The 22,316-nt window shown below is 44.0% G+C and overlaps 1 protein-coding gene across 1 annotated transcript in view; it reads right to left on the bottom strand.

Annotated features, from left to right (window-relative positions):
- GUCY2C (guanylate cyclase 2C) overlaps positions 1–22,047 on the bottom strand; it is a 72,414-nt gene extending 50,367 nt beyond the window's left edge. The window contains exons 1-8 of the mRNA XM_018048449.1: positions 22,001–22,047; positions 21,779–21,917; positions 15,778–16,182; positions 11,537–11,649; positions 9,693–9,757; positions 6,093–6,305; positions 4,443–4,564; positions 1,897–1,993 (exon numbers count right to left, since the gene is read on the bottom strand). Of these exons, the coding sequence (XP_017903938.1) occupies positions 1,897–1,993; positions 4,443–4,564; positions 6,093–6,305; positions 9,693–9,757; positions 11,537–11,649; positions 15,778–15,994 (827 nt within the window). The 5' untranslated portion in view covers positions 15,995–16,182; positions 21,779–21,917; positions 22,001–22,047. The remainder of the gene's footprint in view (positions 1–1,896; positions 1,994–4,442; positions 4,565–6,092; positions 6,306–9,692; positions 9,758–11,536; positions 11,650–15,777; positions 16,183–21,778; positions 21,918–22,000) is intronic.

Below are 22,316 nucleotides of genomic sequence, written 5' to 3'. Positions count from 1 at the left end.
TCGTCTCCCCGGTATTTCAAGGTGGATTCTTAACCACTGGACCACCAGGGAAGTACTTGCTAATCATTTTAATGTTTTAATCTGCAAATAATACAACACACTTGAACTGCTGTTAGCCAGGATGACCATCATTTAATATTCAAACAGCAGATGAATATATCTATGTGCTGAGGACTGTGTTGAAGAGTTTGTTTATATTACCATACCTCATCCTAAAGGACCCTTATAGGTATTTTTATTCTCACTTAATAAATGAGAAGACTCAATCTCAAGATGCTAAGTAATACCCAGGAGGCAAATGAACTGAAAGTATCAGAATTATAATTTGAAATCCCAAGTTATGTCTAGTTTCAAATGAATCTCATGATCTTCCCGAAACACAGCCCGGTGTCCTTAGGGAATAGTGATAAAAGGAGGCCAATACTTTGGCAGTAGATGAGGAGTTTCTAAAAATAAAATTACACCAAACTGGTTCCACTGCAGTCACTGAAAGTGGCTATCAATATGGTTGCAGAAATAAAGTGTTGATAATTCTGCCCTCTTTCTTGTACTCTGCAGCTAATAAGGCTCAGCTGACTATATTATCTTCAGAAACTAGATATGCCTGCAGTTCCCATGCTTCATTTTTCTCAACACTGGGACAAGTACATTCAAGGTGTCTGAAATGACTAATCAGATATGATACACTGCGGTAACAGCTTCTGCTCTGAATACAGACAGCAAATGATCAATGATCCAGGCAGATAAGTGAAGTCATATGATTCAGCTGATGGAGCAAGAGACACAAGATGTACCAGCAACACCTGTTTAAAGCTTAATCTGACTCAGATATTACCTTGGCATTTTTTTTATGGGTTCTCCATTAAACTGTAACTACATTAGAAGATGAGTGGTAAAAAAAGCGGGGATGTAATAAAAGATGGTTTCTGTTCTCCAGAATTTTCTCCCCTTAGTGCCAGTGAAGTGCAGGGGAAAATTACCACCCAGTGACTACACTGCAGAGGGCAAAGAATAATCGTGTCAATCAAATTCACTTAACGGGAACTTTCCTCTTACCAAAGGTGGCTGAAGGAAAATAATCTAGGACCAAAGGCCACTAGTAATCGAAGGCGCAGATATAGCTCATGTTCTCAGAAATATGACTGGGATATTAACTGATTTATTACTGCCTGGGAAAAAGACCTTATGATCAGGCTGGAGACCAGGATCTTTGTTGAATGGGCATGTGGGTTGAATGTTTTTTCTTTTTAAATAAAACTTTTGTATTTATTCACTTATTTTTTAGTTTTTAAAATTTTATATTGGAGCATAGTTGATAACAATGTTGCATTAGTTTCAGGTGTATAGCAAAGGGTTTCAGTTATAGATATACATGTATCTGTGCTCAGTTCTGTTAGACTCTTTTGTGATCCCAAGACTGCAGCCCACCAGGCTCCTCTGTCCATGGAATTTTTTCAGACAAGAATACTGGAGTGGGCTGCCATTTCCTCCTCCAGGGGATCATCTCGACCCAGGGACTGAAACAGTCTCTTGTGTCTCCTGCCTTGGCAGGTGGATTCTTTACCACTGCACCACCTGGGAAGCCCATACATGTATCTATTCTTCTTCAAATTCTTTTCCCATGTAGGTTGTTACATAATATTGAGCAGTTTCCTGTACCACACAGTAGAAACCTTTCATATGGTCCTTAGACATGATAGTGATATCAAAGGTATACATCTCTGCTAACTATAATGAATTAAATAAGAATGCTAAATAAGAAATTAAACCCTGGTTACAATATTATCTTTATCCTGAATCCCATTTAAGGCTATGAAAAACATGAGAAAAGAGAATATCTTTTGGAAATCCTTATTTTCTTTCTGAAAGGAGAGTTCTTCCAAATATTATACCTACTTGAATAAATCCACGAGAATAATGACGATGTCTTCAGCCACTGCCCGGTCACCCCTGAGGTTGCGGATGGTTTCCGGTCTACCACACATAACAATCACTGCAGGAGAGAGAGCAAGACAGAGAGAAAAATACACAATAATCTGTTCCCAAGTAAGAAGGGAACCACATGATTGAATCTGAACCCAGTAAGTCTATGCATCATTCATGTTTTAAGATTAACACCAATTTCTCAAATTTATTCCCCCTCCACATTCTTTTTTTAACGGAGTCAGAGTAGAGCTGCATGGGATCTTAAAAAGGATCATCTAGCTCAGGCTTCTTTGTGGTCCAGTGGTGAAGAATCTGTCTGCCAACTCAGGGGACACAGGTTTGATCCCTGCTCTGGGAAGATCCCACATGCTGCAAGGCAACTAAGCCAGGGTGCTACAACCCCTGAGCCAGTGCCCCAGAGGCTGCGAGCCACACTACTGAAGACTAAGTGCCTACAGCCCGCGCTCTGCAATAAAAGGAATCACTGCAATGAGAAGCCTGTGCACAGCAAAGAGGGAGTAGCTCCTGCTTGCCCCAACTACAGAAAGCCCATGGACAGCAGTGAAGACCCAAGACAGCCAAACAACAAAATAAACAGATATTAATACATACAGTTTTAAGAAAGAATCATCTAGTCCATTTCCTTAATTTTACTGATTTAAGGAAACTATAGCCAAGGTGCCAATGAGATAAAAAAACTGGTAGATGACAGAAACAGCTCTGATAAGTATTTGCATCGGTTTAGTGCTTACTCCATTACATAAGGCTGGAGTAGTTACAGAAACTATTTTCATTAATAAATGAAATGCACTACCCACATGTAGGGTTTCCCTAGTGGCTCAGAGGTTAAAGCGTCTGCCTCCAATGCGGGAGACCTGGGTTTGATCCCTGGGTCAAACCCTGGAGAAGGGGCAACCCAGTCTAGTATTCTTGCCTGGAGAATCCCATGGATGGAGGAGCCTGGTGAGCTACAGTCCATGGGATCGCAAAAAGTCAGACATGACTGAGCAACTTCACTTTCACCCACATGTAAAGTTGTTGCAAAATATATAACTTAATGTGAGCATCAATAAAACCTTCCTAAGCACCTTTCCTTGGGTTTTGCTTGCAGCCTCTTAACTCAGAACTCAGTGACAGGGTTCCAATCTGACTCTCTAAGCTCTCCAATGCATTGTAACCAGATTTACGAAATGCATGGCTTGATGAGAAAGATGAGGGAGCTGGGAGATGCTTCCTTAGATCTTTTCCTACACTGTGTTGTCCAGTTGAATTGAAAACATTTTAGGGACATGAATCATTTTATATTTCTTTTTTCCCATATCTCGTTCAATGTTTTGCAAGTGGTAGGTTCTTAATATGGCAAATGCTTGATAATGAAAAGCAAGTGATGTTTTGAGGGATACCAGGAAATCCTGCCAAGCAAGAACCTTTGCTGGTAGAAAATTTGGCACTTGATTCCTGATATATCCTTATTTGTAAAAAGAGTCCTTAATACGTAAGTATTCTGATATATTCTTATTTGTAAAAAGATTTCTGTGGAGGGTGAAATAAATCACTGAATTACTTGGTGAGAATGATTTTATACCATTCACTTTTCATACTTGGTCTATAAATGAAAGATCACTGAGCAGGTGAAATAAAGAGAGAATAAAGCCAAGTGAAACAGTCTTGGCTTATCTTGTAATTTTGCCTAAGGCTAGATATCAATAAATACGTCCTCTTGGTCACTGGGGAAACAGGATTCAGAAGTATACAGACTCAACAGTATACTAGATTGTGGCGAACTTAAAAAGCAGTTTATTGGGACTTCCCTGGTGGTCCAGTGGCTAAGACTCCATGCTCCCAATGCTGGGGCCCTGGGTTTGATCCCTGCTCAGGGAACTAGATCTCAAATGCCACAACTGAGACTAGGCACGGCAAAATAAATGAATGTATTTTTAAAAAGCAGTTCACTGATTGTGGGGACTGTGATATCATTTTGGTTCATAAAAGCTGGCTTTTAGCCTTATCATTACTTTCATAATGCTGATATACTTTAAAATTTTATTTTATTTATTTATTTACGGCTGCACGGGGTTCCACATGGGCTTTCTCTGGTTGCGGTGCAAGGGCTTCTCATTCTGGCAGCTTCTTTTGTTGCAGAGCCCAGGCTCTAGGAAGCGTGGCCTTCAGCAGCTGTGGTGCTTGGGCTTAGCTGCCCCACAGCATGTGGAATCTTCCTGGACCAGGGATCGAACCCGTGTCTCCTGTTTTAGCAGGCAGACCCCCCAACTACTGGACCGTCAAGGCAGTCCCATGTTAATATACTACTTTGCTAATTTCTCCGAGGATAAGGTTTGAATCTGCAAAAGGAACCATATAATGGAGTTGCATGCAGCTACAGATCTTCCCAAACACACAAAATATACAGTAATGATGACAGCTCTGGGGGTAGATTTGTCCAAATCACTCATAGGGAGGTGATGGTTGTGAGGAAGTAGCCGGCAAGAAAACGATCTTGCTTCACGTCCTCTTACCATTGCTCTTCCTGTTCTGATCCATTAAGATGTCCTGAAACTCAGTATCTCCTCTCAACATCTCCTTGAAGCCTAGATTCTGAGAAAAATAGGAAACTCCAGCCTCCAGAGCATTGAGGTACCTAGAACAGAAACGAAGAGAAAGTCTAAGTAATCAGCTTAGTTTCTTCATGGCTTTCCATGTCGTTTGCTTACTGCTTACAGATCTCTTCAAGGAACTTGTTCATCTAAAATCCATGGCCACTGTAACACAATGGGCAATACACACCACAATCCCAAGGGTCAGGATGAATGTCTAATTTAGGGGGAGTATAGGGACAGTTTCAGGGGATCTTCATGTATTCATACACACAGAAGGTATTTCCCAGCTCCCTTCTAAACGCTTCTTGCTATTTGCTGAAGGAAGGCTACTCTGTTCTCATCCCATTATCACATAGAAATTGAAACTTTTGAATCTATAGTACAACAGTTCAGAGCTGATAGGAGTAATTTTTCCTCCTGTATGAAACTAACTTTTGTTCAGCCTAAAGTTTCTAAGATAATGTCTTGATGTTGATTCTTACAGTTCCCTAGATGTGTGTTCTAAGGGGAACCCTGTTGTAGTCCTCTGTGTGCTTTGGTGGAGAGAGATTTCAGGTTCCTTCAAGTCATTCTTTCTGCCACCTTTGCCAGAGTTGTGTGAGCTCTGTAGTTTCATTTTAGCAACGGTGCCCAGTGCTCTGTTCTCTCCAACAGTCTGATTCCTCTGAAAAGCTGTGAGAGAAATGATTTCTAACCTGTTGTGTAGGACAGGCAGAAAGCATATTCTCTGCTATCATGTCTGATTTCCATGCTCCTTAAACAGAGATCATGGTACTTGTCCTCTTTTCTACAGAGGGTTTACTGTGGGGAATTGACAAAACTAACGTGAAAGTACTTTCAAAACTGCAAAGAGTGTCACACATGCAATGAATGAGGATTATATTAATGACATCACGTTCCTTTCGGCCCCTTTGCTTTTACTTATTTATTCACTTCTAATCACTTTTAGTGGAACCGAAGTTTTCATCAAAGCTATATTTATTGCTACTTCACTTATGCCATTTGGAAAGAATTAGAAAAATATTTAGTCAATGTATTTACCATTACATAGACACTTGGTGTCAATCACACTGAGGCAAGGAAAACAGATCATTGTTAACTAACAGACTCTATAAGAAAAGGTAACTTTTTGAAAATATGTTCAAAAATCTTGTCAGAGTTCTCAAGACATATAACATGCTCCATATGATTCCTTTTTATTAATACGAAACATTAGCTGTTGCTATTGATTTAGATCATGAAATCAGAGGAAGTGTCATATGCTTCTAAGTGAAATTTCAATTTGATCTGAAGTTAAGGGGTACCTACTTCAGAGAACTGCGTTTAATAGATCTAGTTCAAATAGGTGTAACAAACAGCCTTATCTAAATATATTTACAGCTTAAGAATGAAATCAGTTAAATGTAAACTATGTACCAGTTGCATGTAAGAAAGTGGGTTGGTTTCCTTTCCCATCCTGTTACTTCATGGAACGAGCATCTGATAATAACTAGGGGTCTGCTGAGAGTTTATGGTTTGTCTCCATGGTTTATGGCTAAATGTCAGAAGGATATTAACGGTCTTGCTTACCAGAAACAGTCCTCAGTCTCTGTACTATTCTTGAAAACATACGCAGTGTTCCAGGGAAAAGGTTTGAATTGAAAATTGCCCTTCCAAAAGTCAACCAAAAAGTACATCAGCTTCCGAGCTGGAGACATCATCCTGGTTAAAGTTTCTTTGTAGTCACATGACAATCCAAAACTCCCAGCTGAAATCATGGGATAGTTTAAATCTGTGTCAAGGCTGTGCCAAGAGGTGAGAAATAAACCAATATCAGGATTAACTTAAGTAGCACAAGTAAGATCCTTCTTTAAGCTGTTTCAGCATGTGGGTGGAAATGACAAGAATGAAATCGGGTCATCCAAGCAGGTATTTGACTTACATAGGTCCCTCTCACTCAAGTGAATTTAAAGAATATTTATTGAATATGGCAACCCACTCCAGTACTCTTGCCTGGAAAATCCCATGGACGAAGGAGCCTGGTGGGCTGCAGTCCATGGGGTCGCTGAGGGTCGGACACGACTGAGCGACTTCACTTTCACTTTTCACTTTCATGCATTGGAGAAGGAAATGTCAACCCATCCAGTGTTCTTGCTTGGAGAATCTCAGGGACAGGGGAGCCTGGTGGGCTGCCATCTATGGGGTCGCACAAAGTCGGACACGACTGAAGCGACTTAGCAGCAGCAGCAGCACTGAACATATACTACATTCTAAGCATACTCGTGGCTTGGTTTCCAGGTGGTGCTAGTGGTCACCTCCCAATGCAGGAGACATGAGAGACGTGGGTTCCATCCCTGGTCCCTGGAGGAGGGCATGGCAACCCACTCCAGAATTCTTGCCTAGAGACTCCCATGGACAGAGGAGCCTGGTGGGCTACACTCCATAGGCTTGCAAAGAGTCAGACACGACTGAAGCGACTTAGCCTGCACACACGCACTGCCTTCTCTGGGCTTCCCTGGTGGCTCAGATGGTAAAGAATCTATCTGCAATGAGGGAGACTAGGTTAGATCCATGGGTCAGAAGATCTCCTGGAGGGTGTGGTAACCCACTTCAGAATTCTTGCCTGGAGAATCCCATGGACAGAGGAGGCTGGTGGGCTACAGTTCATAGAAATGCAGAGTCAGACATGACTGAAGTGACTTAGCACGCACAGGCACACACACACGTGGCTTGGTTACTTTGATTTATTCTAAGATGAGTTTCATCGGGTTGTCCTAACTTCTAGGCTAGGACATATGGACTTTGGGGCATAGGGCTAAGAAAAATAGAAAATGGGCCACCACAGCTATTACAAATGTTGTGAAGCCGAAAAGATGTCCCTGAAATTCCCCTCCATGCCCTGCTTTATTTTCAGCTCTTATACCCACTCCAGTATTCCTGCCTGGAAAAATCCCATGCACAGAGGAGCCTGGCGGGCCACAGTCCACTGGGTCCCAAAAAGTTGGACACAACTTAGCAACTGAGCACACAGGTGCTTCAGACTACCTTTGAGACAGGCATCACCCGAGGACTTTATGATTTTCCTTCTCCTGTTCGGCACATGGATCTACTCGTGGTTCCTTAAACATCAAGTCAGTTCAGTTCAGTCACTCAGTCGTGTCCGATTCCTTGGGACCCCATGGACTGCAGCACAACAGGCCTCCCTGTCCATCACCAACTCCCGGAGTCCACCCAAACTCATCTCCATTGAGTTGGTGATGCCATTCAACCATCTGATCCTAGGTCATCCCCTTTTCCTCCTGCCCTCAATCTTTCCCAGCATCAGGGTCTTTTCAAATGAGTTAGCTCTTTGCATCAGGTGGCCAAAGTATTGGAGTTTCAGCTTCAGCATCAGTCCTTTCAGTGAACATTCAGGACTGATCTCCTTTAGGATGCACTGGTTGGATTTCCTTGGACTCCAAGGGACTCTCAAGAGTCTTCTCCAACACCGCAGTTCAAAAGCATCAATTCTTCGGTGCTCAACTTTCTTTATAGTCCAACTCTCACATCTATACATGACTAGTGGAAAAACCATAGCCTTGACTAGATGGACTTTTATTGGCAAAGTAATGTCTCTGCTTTTTAATATGCTGTCTAGGTTGGTCATAGCTTTTCTTCCAAGGAGCAAGCGTCTTTTAATTTCATGGCTGCAGTCATGCCTTAAACATATCAAGCTTTATTTTCTATCAGGGTCTTTACAAATGCCAGAAATGCTGTGCCCCTGCCTCTTTGCCTGGTTGATTCTTACTGATCCATCAGGTCCTAGATTAAATCTCTTTATCCACCAGGAGAACTTTCCTTGATACCTGATACCAGGTAATCATTTGAGAGAGAATCTGTTTAATCTGTGTCTCCTCCACTTGACTGCAAGCACCATGAAGGTGAGGATCACACCTGGCTCGTTCACCTCAGTATCTCTGGGCTGTCAAGTTCATATGAAGATGTTTAATATGTATTTGAGAAAGGAAAACAACATCTCCTTCCATCTTTGGTGGTCTATTAAAGGTTTTCTCTGTGTAGACAAAGAGTGATCTTGATTCAGGGGGAGATGGAACCAAAAGAAAGGCATGTAGGAGGGATTTTTATTGGGGAAGGGTAATCTGGCAGAACGAAGTATTTCGTGGTAGTGAGAATTACACTGCATGAGACAAACAAGAGGGATGGGGGCAATTTTCCCGAAGCCAGAGAAGTATTTTCCCTCTAAAACATACTGGAAGATTTTTCCTTCTAAGTTGATATGGGCACTGTGTAAAGTACTTTAGTATGTTATTCATATAATCCTCAAATAGCATTATGAAATAAGAATCCTACCACTGTTCCTATTCTTACAGGCCTAAGGATGGAACAGCGCCCTGCCGAGGCCCTAGGGTGCTTTCCTTTGTGTTTGCGTCTGGGAAGACTTCCCTGGTGGCTCAGACAGTAAAGTGTCTGTCTACAATGCGGGAGACCCGGGTTCAATCCCTGGGTTGGGAAAATCCCCTGGAGAAGGAAATGGCAATCCACTCCAGGTCTATTGCCTGGAAAATCCCATGGACAGAGGAGCCTGGTAGGCTACAGTCCACGGGGTTGCAAAGAGTCGGACACAACTGAGCGACTTCACTTCATGTGTCATTTATTCAATTTTCAAATTATCCGAATTCACTATCTTCCCTGAATTTTGCCAGGAGTCTAACTTCATCTCTCGTGCTAAGTCAGTTCAGTATGCCTCTTTGCGACCCCATGGACTCTAGGCTCCTCTGCTCGTGGGCTTCTCCAGGCAAGAACACTGGAGCGGGTTGCCATGCCCTTCTCCCAGGGATCTTCCCGACCCAGGGATCAAACCCAGGTCTCCTGCACTGCAGGCAGATTCTTTACAGACTGAGCCACCAGGGACGCTGCAACTTCATCTCTACTCTTCATTTTGCTTCTCATGCTCAGATGTTAGTAACTGAACTGGAACAGCTACTGTCACTCACCCCACACTGAACAAGGGCAGAGTTACCTAGATGAGGGCATGACAGTGTTAGAGAGGCTGCAGAATACAAGGGCCCCGCACTGCTGACTGTATTACCTGAACTAGACTGCTGTTTGATAAATCACTTAAATATTGATGATTTCGTCCTGACTTCAAGTCACAGGGGTGTGAAAACAACAACAAACCAAGCTACTTACTACATTTGGAAGGTGGAATAGGTACACGAGGGCCCCATGAGGACACAGCCCATCTGTTTTTTACTCTGTAGGAGAAAAAACAAACAAACAACTAATCCCTAAAAATAAAACATGAATCAGTGTACAGGAAAGAAGCGGGCAAGGGGGAGGCTCTGAGAAGGCTGGAAAGTGGGCTCTTCGCTCTCATTCTAACATCTCAGAGATGTCTGAGCTGGGAAAGGCTGTGGAAGGAGGGAAGAGAATTCTGCTGAAGCTGTGCTGTCCAAACATGAACCTGGACTCTCTTTATCAAGGGGAGGACGTCCAGTGGCTAAAGAGGCACAGGCAGCTGTAACATCAGCAGTGTCTGTAGGCCATGTGGTGAACAGACTAGATTTGGAGGGGCTGTGGAGAGAGAGGGCAAGTTCCGGTTTTAGGGGAAGTGACAAGCAGGGCTGCAGAGAAAAAAATGCAGTGTAACTGCTTTGAAGACGACAGATCTCATACTCCACCCTTTCTCAAGGGGCACCTGACTAGGAATATTCCATCGACGGTGCTAGAGAACCATGTTACATCTACCTCTGGAGAGGTACAAAGAGGAGACACACCTTCGCAGAACTGCAAAGTGGAGTGTATTCAACTCTTGCTCACTCCGCACCCTCCACGATTTAAAACGGCGACTGTAATGAGCCACACCTCCTGACATGAGTGTGGCCAATCAGGTTGATTCTATGTTATTAATTAGAGCTTCAGAGCCATGCTCTGTGCCCAGCACTCTGCTTTATGAAGGGCTTTTCCTTAGGTTTCTGTCGTAGAGGGGCATCTCACAGCCTTCTTGCCTCTAGAGAGCTTGGAACACTCTTCAGCTCCGTAAAGCTCTGGTTGGTGTTAGGGCTGGGGTTGGGAGGAGGAAGTAGGCAAGGATCTCTCTCTTCCTATTTCTAGGTTTTGACATTACAGTTACTACTTTAAAGTTAGGTTTCAGATTCTGCTCTTAAACAATCAATCTGCGACCATGTATACGGTGATGACTTGCAATAGGTCTCTGGTGTAGAGTTTTGGGGGCCTCCCCAGTCGCTCAGCAGTAAAGAATTCGCCTGCAAGGCAGGAGCCACATGTTCAGTCCCTGGGTTGGGAAGATCCCCTGGAGGAGGGCACGGCAACCCAGTCCAGTATTCTTGTCTGGAGAATCCCACGGACAGAAGAGCCTGGCGGGCTACAGTCCACGGGGCCCCAGAGAGTTGGACATGACTGGGGACACATGCACATAGGGCTTTGGAACATTTTTTTGTAACAGGGCACCTTGGGTATTTCTTGAGGGGACACAAAGGCAGATCAGTTAATACCAACACTTAAATTTTTTTTAAACTTTAATAAACAATTGAAAACAAAATAATCCCCCTCCATACCACTGACTGTGTACAGACAACATAGCTAAGGTGCTCCCTACCTTCCTGGGTTCCTGGAGGGCCCTCTCACTTGGAAGATAGATGGGGAGAGAGTCAGAGCACCCCATCTCCAAATCAGCTGGGTAGCTGGAGGCAACGGGGGAGATGCTGGTGGGCAAGGGAGATGCTGGTGGACGGGTGGGATGCTGGTGGACGGGTGGGATGCTGGCGGACAGGGGAGATGCCTGTGGACGGGGAGATGCTGTTGGACAGCGGAGAAGCTGGTGGACAGGTGGGATGCCAGCGGACAGGTGGGATGTTGGCAGACAGGGGAGATGCCGGTGGTCAGGGGAGATGCTGTTGGACATCGGAGAAGCTGGTGGACAGGTGGGATGCTGGCGGACAGGTCAGAGAGCCCAGCCACCATTCCCCCAGGGCAGGAGGGTGAAAGCTGACCCCGCAGAGGCAGGCACTCACTGAAATAGTCCTGAGGAGGTCGAGGCCTTCACAGGTACTGCTCCGGCAGTCATTGGACTTATAAATCACACCTTCTGAATAGATGAAGGTAGCATTCACGGTCACATTGAGGCCTGTTATGCAGAATGAGGGAAAAGAGAAGACTAGTGTTATTTCTCAGTAAGTTTATACTGGCTGTGAGATTTATCTTTTGCCAACTGATGTGGGGAGGGGGGTGGAATTGTATATCCAGTTTTAAGCCTAGAAATATTTGAGTTCTGAGTTCTTATGTCACTCCCTGTCACTTCTTTCTTATTATTACTTTAATGACTTTAGCATTTTGTTTTTACTTTTATTTTGGGGCCACGCTGTGTAGCATGTAGGATCTTAGTACCCTGACCAAGGATCGAACTTACACCCCCTTCAGTGGAAGTGTGGAGTCTTTAACCATGGACCACCGGGGAGGCCTCCAATGAACACTTTTTAGACAATGGGATGGGGACTTCAAATTAAAGCTTAACTTATAAGCAGTTCCTCAGGTGTCATTTCAACCCTATCCTGCTTGCCATCTGCACACCATACCATGAGATCTCAGTGCTGGGAGGGTGAGGGGGATGTTATAGAATACAGGGTGATCCCAGATGCTTTCTCTCCTATAGAGAGCTTTGAGGATGGGATGGGACCAAAGTGTATTTGGATATGGGCTCTGGAGTCTAGGAAAGGGACCCTCTCAGCACATGAGAGCATGTGGAGGGTATGGACCAGGTGGAGGGTATGGACCAGGTGGGGGGTACGGATCAGGTGGAGGGTATGGACCAGGTAGGGGGTATGGATCAGGTGGAGGGTATGGACCAGGTAGGGGGTATGGACCAGGTTGAGGCCATGGCACATACAACCTTGGGAAGCTGATTTCCTAAGATTGAAGGAATCTTGTTTTAAAGTTTTCCACCAAGTCCTATGTATTCTTCCAAACCCACAAAGCTTTCCTAAGTACTCGGGGAAAATATTGCTCTCTTCCACTTGGACATCACCAACATGTGAACTCTTTCTATTGCTCAAGTTAGCCCTTAAGTATACGGTCTTAAGTTTTCCTGAACATCAGCACTTAATAAGCTTAGACCATGAATCCATCTTTCCTTCACAAGCTGCATTTCTTGAGTTTACTATGCATGACCATCCATCTGACAAAACGCATCATCAGATGCAGAAATCTGGGCCTCAGTTTACTCTTTCACCGCCCCCACCTTCTGATCCTCCTCTTACTAAGTCCATGCAAAGGCCTCTCACCATTATTGACTCTATTTTACAAAAGAGATGACTGAACTTACACTCAACGACTTGCTCAGTGTCACTCAACTAGTAAATGATGGAGCAGAGTGCAAATTCGGGTAATGTGAGTTCAGAGGTCAAAATCTGAGCAACACACTGCGCTGTTTATTTTATGTGCAGGGTAACTTGTTCTGCTAACAGCAGCAAGAGCGCAGCAACAACATCATTCAACGTCCTTGACAAGAACGACAGTAAGAGTGCCCACAATAAACACAACGGCCATTCAGTGAGTGCACAGTACGGATCAGTCGACGAATTAAGCACTTTACGTGAATCTCCTCATTTAATTCACACCATACTCACCACAGAAAACTATTTACTATGATTTTATAGGTGAAGGAATTGAAGTTCGGAAAATTTAAGTATAACTTGCTCAAGGTCACAGGTGATAAACGGTCGGATAAAAGACTGGAACGTGATCGGCCTCTGTCTGACTCCAAACCTCTGCTTCTAACCACAATGTTCCACCACTTTATTTTAATGAGCGAGTTAGTTCATGGTGGGTAGAGCTCTTAGAGTGGCGACACGATACACTCTGTGGAATCAGACAGATACAGGTTTGACTCCTACTTCAAAGAGACAACTTGTATGACTTCAGCAGAGTTATTAAGCCTCTGCTGTGAAACAGTGTCAGCAATGCTGATTGCACAGAACTGTGGTGAGTAAAGAGATGATATATCTTACCTAGCACCCGTGTGTGTGTGCTAAGGTGCTTCAGTCCTGCCTGACTCTTTGAGACCCCATGGACTGTAGCCTGCCAGGCTCCTCTGTCCGTGGAATTCTCCAGGCAAGAATACTGGACTGCGTTGGATGCCTTCCTCCAGGGGATCCTCCAGACCCAGGGATCGAACCCACATCTCTTACGTTTCCTGCTTTGGCAGGCAGGTTCTTTACCACTAGAGCCACCTGGGAAGCCCCACCAAGCACCTAACAGGTACTCAAAAAACAAGAACACCAAGCTCAGGTAGATCAAGAGAAATAGGTCACAAAGAGAGAAAGCTCTGGAAAACGGACACCAATTTGGGTCCTCGGACTTCAGATCAAATGTTCTTTCTACTACACCACACTGCCCATAGAAGGGGGTTTTATTAAGTGACCTCCTAGTTACGTTACAGCTCTAGATCAGATCCATCCGTTTACATCTGAATCTGGTCTCAGACAGGGTTGAAGAAGTGTATATTGTACAGAAGACAGTTATCACACATCCATGATGTATGACAACTACTGCTGCTATTGACACAGAATTTTAAATAAAGAAAATTGAGACATTCTCTCCTTAGAGGAAGTATCCTCATCCATAAATAACTATTAAGTTGTATGAAACAGTCACTGACTCAGTAATCACAATTGTGGCAATCTCCTCTCAAAGCATGGGAGGATGGTGAAACAATGTATGTGAAGATATTTATTGTCCTGAGTGCTAAGTTGCTTCAGCTGTGTCCAACTCTGTGTGACCTTATGGACTGCAGCCTGCCAGGCTCCTTGGTCTGTGGAATTCTCCAACTGGAGTGCATTGCCATGCCTTCCTCCAGGGGATCCTCCCGACCCAGGGATCGAACCCACATCTCTTACATCTCCTGCATTGGCAGGCAGTTTCTTTACCACTGAGCCACCTGGGAAGTTATTGCAGCAGCTTTTAAATAATCACGAGAAACTAAAAAGCAAGGGAATATCCCACTGTAGGGAATTACCAGATGATCTGGAAGGGTATCTAAGAGATACAGGACATCCATTCACATGATATATGAAGATTAAGCAACTCCAAGAAAGCCACTTGTAGAATAATGTGAAATGAAGAAGGTCAGAAAAGTGTTGGTGTGCTGTAGTGACTCCAATGATGTTCTTAACAAGAAACTTGGAAGCACATGAAAAGAATCTGGAAATATCCAGGTGACTGGAAATTATCAGGGGTGATAACTTTCTCTTTATCATACATGCTTTACCTAATGTTATAATTTATTTTAATAATTAAGAGATATACACAAACTAGTATAGATAGGATGGATTAATAACAAGGTCCTGCTGTATAGCACAAGGAACTATATTCAATATTCTCTGACAAACCACAATGGAAAAGAATAGGAGAAAAATATATATATATATAAACAACTGAATCATTCTGCTGTACACCAGAAATTAATACAACACTGTAAATCAATTATACTTCAATAAAACATAAAAAATAATTTTCGCATCCCCCTAAAACAGGAGTAAAATAAAGGACTGCTACACTGAATTTGGGGCTTCCCTGGTGGCTCAGATAATAAAGAATATGCCTACAATGCAGGAGACAGCTTCAGTCCCTGGGCGGGGAAGATCCCCTGGAGAAGGGCATGGAAACCCACTGCAGTATTCTTGCCTGGAGAATCCCCATGGACAGAGGAGCCTGGAAGGCTACAGCCCATGGAGTCACACCAGTCAGACACAACTGAAGGGATTTAGCATGCATACAGTGACTTTGATTGTAAATTTATCACATCAACTGCATCTTATAAGAATCGCCACCAGAGATGCAAAGAGAGAATAGATGGATTAAAAATCTTCATCAAAGACTCAGCATCTGTAGGAATTTTACTTGATTCATCTTCTTGATAGACAACCCTGTGAAATCTCAAGTCCAGACCAAATCCTGTCTCTGAGATGATGCAGAAGGAATCACAAGGCCCTGACACTCAGTAGTAAATCCAGTTTTATTTGGGGGTTATTTCACTGCTGCAAACACGTGGGTTGGACCCATTATTAGAGCAGAGTGTATAATGAGTGAACTCACTGAGGTAGGGCTCAAATCCTTCTTTCTGAAGATCTACTGCCTTGAAAGAGAGAAGGGCACTTAGAGGAGGCTGGGTGATCAGGCAAAGAACGCGAGGTCTTCACTTAGCAGCACTCTGGCTCCAGAGGAGGTAACAGGGAGAGTTCTGTTACCGTATTCTTACCGGCTTCAAGCAGACGCTGCCTCACGATTTTCACTCCCTCCTTCACCACCTCTTCCAAGCTGTCCAGGAACTCTGGGAAGGCCGAGTTGTTCATCATCAGGACGCTGATCTCGTAGCTGCCATCCTGGCAGTTCCGACTCACGTGGGAGGTCCAGAACGGCAGCCCCGGCCGGAGGAGCAGTGACCACAAAGCCAAGGCCAACAGTGGCGACTTCATGACCTCCCTCACCTCAGCACCATGCTCCTTGGGCTCACTGGCTTCACTCGGGGCTCTCAAGGAGGCAGGAGCTCCAGTCCGACAGCCTGTCGCTGGGTCCCTCAGTCCACTCTTCCCCACGCTTCTCTCTGGTCACCCCACCGGTCACGTGGACCGTAGGAGACAGCCTGCCTGCCGGCAATCAGCAGCTACATTATAGTGGGAGATAAACCAAAGTTCACTCTCTGTGTTTGCTCACGGAAAGGTCAGAGTTATAAACGGGGAGATTACCTGCGCCTCACCCAATTAAAAAACATCAGTTGGTGACACATCACTGAGAAAAGGGGAAAAGAGGAAGAGGGCGGTATTGCACATACCAAAAACGCTTTGGAAATGGAAAATAAAGGTCAAAGTGTTTAAGGCAAGCACAAATATGAAGGGTTATTAGCTTTTAGCTTACAGCTGCTCACTGAAACCAAACCAGGACGATCTGTGTTTCAGTCACCCAAGTCAGCAACTATTATTGAGACCTGACTCTCTGTGAGGCATTGGCAGCCATGAATGATATGGATACATTAATGTCTTCATGGAACCTGTATTCTGGTGGGGAAGACAAAGATTAAATAAGTCATTATGAATAATTAAACTCAATAATCAAAAGCAGTGCAGAGTGCCACGGGAGCACATGACCAGTTGCTGTTGATGTTGTTCAGTCCCTAAGTCCTGTCTGACTTTTTCCATCCCCATGCCAGGCTTCCCTGTCCTTCACTATATCCTGGAGTTTGCTCAAAGTCCTATCCATTGAGTTGGTGATGCCACCCAACCAGCTCATCTTCTGTCACACCCTTCTCCTCCTGACCTCAATCTTTCCCAGCATCGGAGTCTTTTCCAATGAGTCAGCTCTTTGAATCAGGTGGCCAAAGTACTGAGCTTCAGCTTCAGCATCAGTCCCTCCAATAAATATTCATGGCTGATTTCCTTTAGGATTACTTGATTGATCTCCCTGGTGTCCAAAGGACTCTCAAGAATCTTCTCCAGCGCTACAGTTTGAAAGCATCAATTCCTTGGTGCTCAGCCTTCTTTATGGTCCAACTCTCACAAGTAGTACAAGACTACTGGAAAAACCATTGCTTTGACTGCACGGACCTTTGTTGGCAAAGTGATATCTCTGCTTTTAATACACTGTCTAGGTTTGTCATAGCTTTCCTTCCAAGGAGCATCTTTTAATTTCATGGCTGCATGACAGATTAACCTAACCTATTCTGGAGAGTCAAGCATGCTTCCCTGAGGAGGTGTCCTTTGAGCTGAGCCTTGAAGGATGAACAGGAGTTAGCTGAATGGAAGAGAAGGAGAGAATGTGGGCAGGGGCAGAGCTTGTGCAAAGACCCAGAAGCAAGATGTGGCATGGATGTTTGAGGAACTGAAAGAGATACAGTATGACTGGAGTGAAGAAAGCTAGTCCCGTGCAATAAAGAATGCCAGAGGAGTAGGCAAGGGTAAGCCAGGGAGTTTTCTGTAAACCATGAAGACTTTGGAACTTTAATCAACAATGGAATGGATAAAAAAGAGGTGGTACATATACACAATGGAATGTTACTCGGCCATAAAAAGAAATGAAATTGTACCATTTGCAGAAACATGGATGAACCCAGAGTCTGTCATACAGAGTGAAGTAAGTCAGAAAGAGAAACACAAATACCATATACTAATGCATACATGTGGAATCTAGAAAAATGGTACGCACTCAGTAGTTTCAGCCGTGTCCAATGCTTTGTAACCCTATGGACTGTAGCCCGCCAGGCTCCTCTGTCTATGGGATTCTCTAGGCAAGAATACTGGAGTGGGTTGCCATTTCCTCCTCCAGGGGATCTTCCTGACCCAGGGATCAAACTCTAATCTCTTGCATTTCCTGCATTGGCAGGCGGGTTCTTTACCAGTAACTCCACCTGGGAAGCTTGAGAAAAACAATACAGATGAACTTATCTGCAAAGGAGAAACAGACCCAGACACAGAAAACAAACATGGATACCAAGGAGGGAAGACAGGCAGCAAAGCCAGTCTACAGACAGTGGGTTGTGGTGAAGGGAAATACAGTGTTTGTAACAGGTGCCAGGCGAGAACAACAAGCAGCTAATGCTCAAAGACCAAAACTTCCCGATGGTCTTCAGGGAAAGGATTTTAACGACAGAGTTGGGGTGAGGGTTGCAGGGTGTGTGATTAGCTCATGGACACTTTTCTGATGGGTAGAAGGTTGACATGGTGGCATTTCAGGAATCTCAATCATGCATTTTCCAGCTCCAACCAGGCTAGGATCTACATGTTTAGGGTCAGCAGTTTCCACCTAAGTAGGGGGGTGGTCTGGTTTCTCTAAAAAATAACTTAAGGACGTGTGTCAGACACTGTTATATGTTTTTCTCGAGGAGAACTAGGACTTTATGATCCCATGCTTCAGTTTTACTTATTGCTCAAGTTGTTATCACCTTCCTCGCTTGACTGACTCTTCTTAGCTCCCGTTTTTCCCCTTCTTCAATGATTAGTTGATTGAGTCTGTTTTCTGAAACAGGCCAGGGAAACTAAGGTTTGTTTTTTTTCCTAAAGGGAGGAAAGGGGAACACAGAAGGGTCTGCAATGAGGAAGGCGCTGCAGGGCTCTGCTCAGATTCATATATACAAGTATATTTCGAGACTTGTGTCTGGAAGATGAGATTGTTTATGTATGATTGCTTAATAATTCTGAAGGAGGTGACTCATCGGCTGAGAATGAAAGGAGAGCTGGGCTAGTCCGAGGCTTGAGAAGGGAGGGACTTGAAAAGCTACCACGATGAGTGAGAGAAGGGACTGATAAGAGGTGTGTCCTAAGGTTGTTTGGCAGGGGTGAGTAGGGAGACAAGGAGATGAGTGACCAAATCTATGGTGGTCCTACTCAGCCTAGATTTATGATTTTCTCCAGGCATTCTGAGCTGCTCTAGAACAGGTATAGCAAAGGGAATGGCGGGGCTTAACCTGGAGTTTTTCTAGGGACGTGCAATGAAAGAACAAATGGATTAAAAAAGAAATGAAGAAAGCCAAAAGAGTGGGGAGATGGACTATAAGACGTAAACTGGATTTAAAGGCTGAAGAGCATGCAGAAGGGGAGTGAGGGAAAGCCAGAAAGAAGAGGCTTGAGGGAATTCCCTGGTGATCCAGTGGTTAGGACTTTCACTACAGGGAAGGAGCGCTCAATTCTTGGTTAGGGAACTAAGATCCCGCATGCCATGCTGCTGCTGCTGCTAAGTCGCTTCAGTCGTGTCCAACTCTGTGCAACCCCATAGACGGCAGCCCACCAGGCTCCTCAGTCCATGGGATTCTCCAGGCAAGAGTACTGGAGTGGGGTGCCAGCACCTTCTCTGGCATGCCATGAGGCAAAGCCAAAAAAAAAAAAAAAAAAACAGAGAGAGAGAGAGAGAGAGAAGGGGCTTGAAGGGTAGAGTAGTGAGGCAGAACAGGTGGAGAGGCGACAACTGAAACAAACAAACACCTGGAAGGGTACAGTCTGCCGTTAAAGGGCGGACTTTCTACATTAAACGGTGGGCTTTCTGCATTACTGATTTGAGCAGTTCAAGGCGGCTGAGAGCAGGGAGGGAAAATGTCTCTAAACAGAGGAGCTCAAGGAACTCAGAGTCCAGCCTGTTAGACAGTCACCTCCTGGGTATGAAAATCAACCAGATTGATGGCAGGCCCTTACTGGAGAGGAATCCTCTAGGGAGAACAACCAGGACTTTAGTAATGACAGTGGTTGACAAAAAGGGAGAGTGTGTATTGCGGCTGATGATACGGGCCTCAAGGGAACAGAGGTAGGTTTTATTTTTTTTTAAATTTTAAATTATGAGGTATATCATACATGTTAAGGCATATCTGCAATAAACATACACCAATTAAAAGAACAATAAAATGAACACTCACTTATATACATTATAGCCTATAAAACATTACTAGAGTCTTTGTACCACTCTGCACCCCATTCCTAACACATTACCCTCCTTCTCTCAGTCTAGCCTGGAAGTGTATAGAAGAGTTTATGAAGTGATAAAGGGTATTGGGCCACTTATTGATTATGGTGTAGCAATATGGGGAAGACAAAATGCTAGGAGGTAGGACACCAGGGCTTCCCTGGTGGTCCAGTGGTTAAGAGTCTGCCTTGCAATGTAAGGGACCCTGCTTCTATTCCTGGTCCTGGAAGATCCTGCATCTGAGCCCACGTGCGCAAGTACTGAAGCCCGAGTGCGTAGAGCCCGTGCTCTTTAACAAGAGAGGCCACCACAGTGAGAAGCCCCCGCTTGCTGCAACTAGAGGAAGCCTGCACGCAGCAACGAAGACCCAGTGCAGCCAAAATAACTAAACACATGAAAGTTAAGATGCAACACCAGGTGTCCACGTTTGAGGGGATGACTGATGTGGAATAAAGTGGGTTCAATCCTAGTGTCTCCTGGAGGAAGAACGGCAGATGCTCAGACTTCACAGAGGAGTCAGCTTTGATTCAGAAGGAAGGCACTGGGGTTATTTTACAAGGTGGGTGGAGTAGGTGGTAATGAGTGACTGACAGTGGTCAGGAGTAGGTACCCCTGGGGACTTTTAGTGGACATCAGGAAGAATGGAACAGGAGGCTGCAGAGAGGCACATGGCCATCACAAGGCTGATTAACCTTTGCTACAGGTAACAATTTTATGTGTTGCACATTGGGTGGCCAAGCATGGACTCAAACCTGGTTGTCTAACTGTTAATATGTCGCTATTCCCATTTCCTGGGCTAGGAGAAAAAGTAGACTGTTTTTTTCTATTTCATCTGCAAATTGCAAATATGAAAAAAAGCCATGTCAAGGGATGGAGGAAGTAGTAACTGTCAGGTGCTTTTAATTCAGATGTGAAAACAAAAGGCAGATGCAGTTCTGGGAATCCTCTGATTAGAGCATGAAACCAGGAAAACATTCTCAAAAGGGAAGGAACAAGATAACATTCCTTCCTGGATCCTTTAAGGTAAAAATCATACATCTTCTTTACGTTGCAAAACTATTGGCATGTAGATCATGATTAAAGGGAGGGAGGTTCTGCTGGGAAAGTTTCAAGGGTCAAAAGCAAATATTGAACACCGAGTTGGCAGATTTATGAGGTGCACTTTACAATAGAACACAAAAGCCCTAAAGATATGAGAAAAAAAAAAAAAGGGAAACTATTTCACGTGGGAAGGAGCAGCTGAGCAGGTCACCTGCATGTGCCATTCTTTCATTTCTGACAACACTTTGGGTCTCTTTTGTATGTTTCCCATTAAGATCCCCTGCTCACTATTGAAACCCTTAGCATCTCTACATTCTGTAGCAGTCCTAGGCTTCCTCTGTCCCTGATTGAAGTGGAGATGCAAAAGTGAGTTGTTCAAAAAGGATTTTATGAACTAATGTAACTGATGAAACTAAAACATGAAAGCTTTTTTAAAAATAAGCACAAAAGTAAACATTCTGATTTGAACTTGTTGAGGAAAACTGGCTATAGTAAAATACTTCTCTTTTTTCCAGTGTTATTGAGAAATATTTCACATACATCACTATATAAGTTTAAGGCATACAGCATGATGGTTTGCTTTATGTTTGTTGTGAAATGATTATAATAGGTTCAACTAATACCCATCTTGTCATATACAGACAATGAAAAGAGGGAAAAAATGAAAACATTCTCCTTGTGATGAGAACCCTTAGAATTTACTCTCTTAACAGCCTTCCATCAATACAGCAGTGTCAGCCGTGAGTATTTCTGAACCTATGATTTAATAGACTCACCAGATTAGCTGAAATACACCCTGAATGCCTGCAGCCCACTGGACGTGAGTACTTCTGCTTCCTCCAATCAAGCCATTTGTTTACCAAGGGTCTGTTGTGTTTGTGCCCAAATTTGCCAAAGTGATAAAGACTCCACCTGCTAATGAAGGAGACACGGGTTCAATTCCTGGGTCAGGAAGATCCCCTGGAGGAGAAAATGGCAACCCACTCCAGTATTCTTACCTGGGAAATCCCATGGACAGAGGAGCCTGGCAGGTTACAGTCCATGGGGTTGCAAAACAGTGGGATGTGACCTATCGACAACAACAACAAACCTGATTAAACAATTTAAAAACTGTTGAAAAGTTTAAACAAAGACAAATTACTAAGAAAATAGCTGTGGAAAGACTGCTATAAAACACAGGAAAATAACAAAGAAACCTAAGAAACACTTTGTCCTCGGAGAGCTTGTCAATTACCTTAAAACATGTAATACCAAAAGTAGTATTAAGATGCATTTTGCTTAAGAAATCTGATATAGCGGGGAGGGAAAAATTGG

The sequence above is a fragment of the Capra hircus genome, chromosome 5, assembly GCF_001704415.2.
Source record: "Capra hircus breed San Clemente chromosome 5, ASM170441v1, whole genome shotgun sequence".
In the NCBI taxonomy this organism is placed as follows: domain Eukaryota; kingdom Metazoa; phylum Chordata; class Mammalia; order Artiodactyla; family Bovidae; genus Capra; species Capra hircus.
This window is presented reverse-complemented; position numbering and strand designations above follow the sequence as displayed.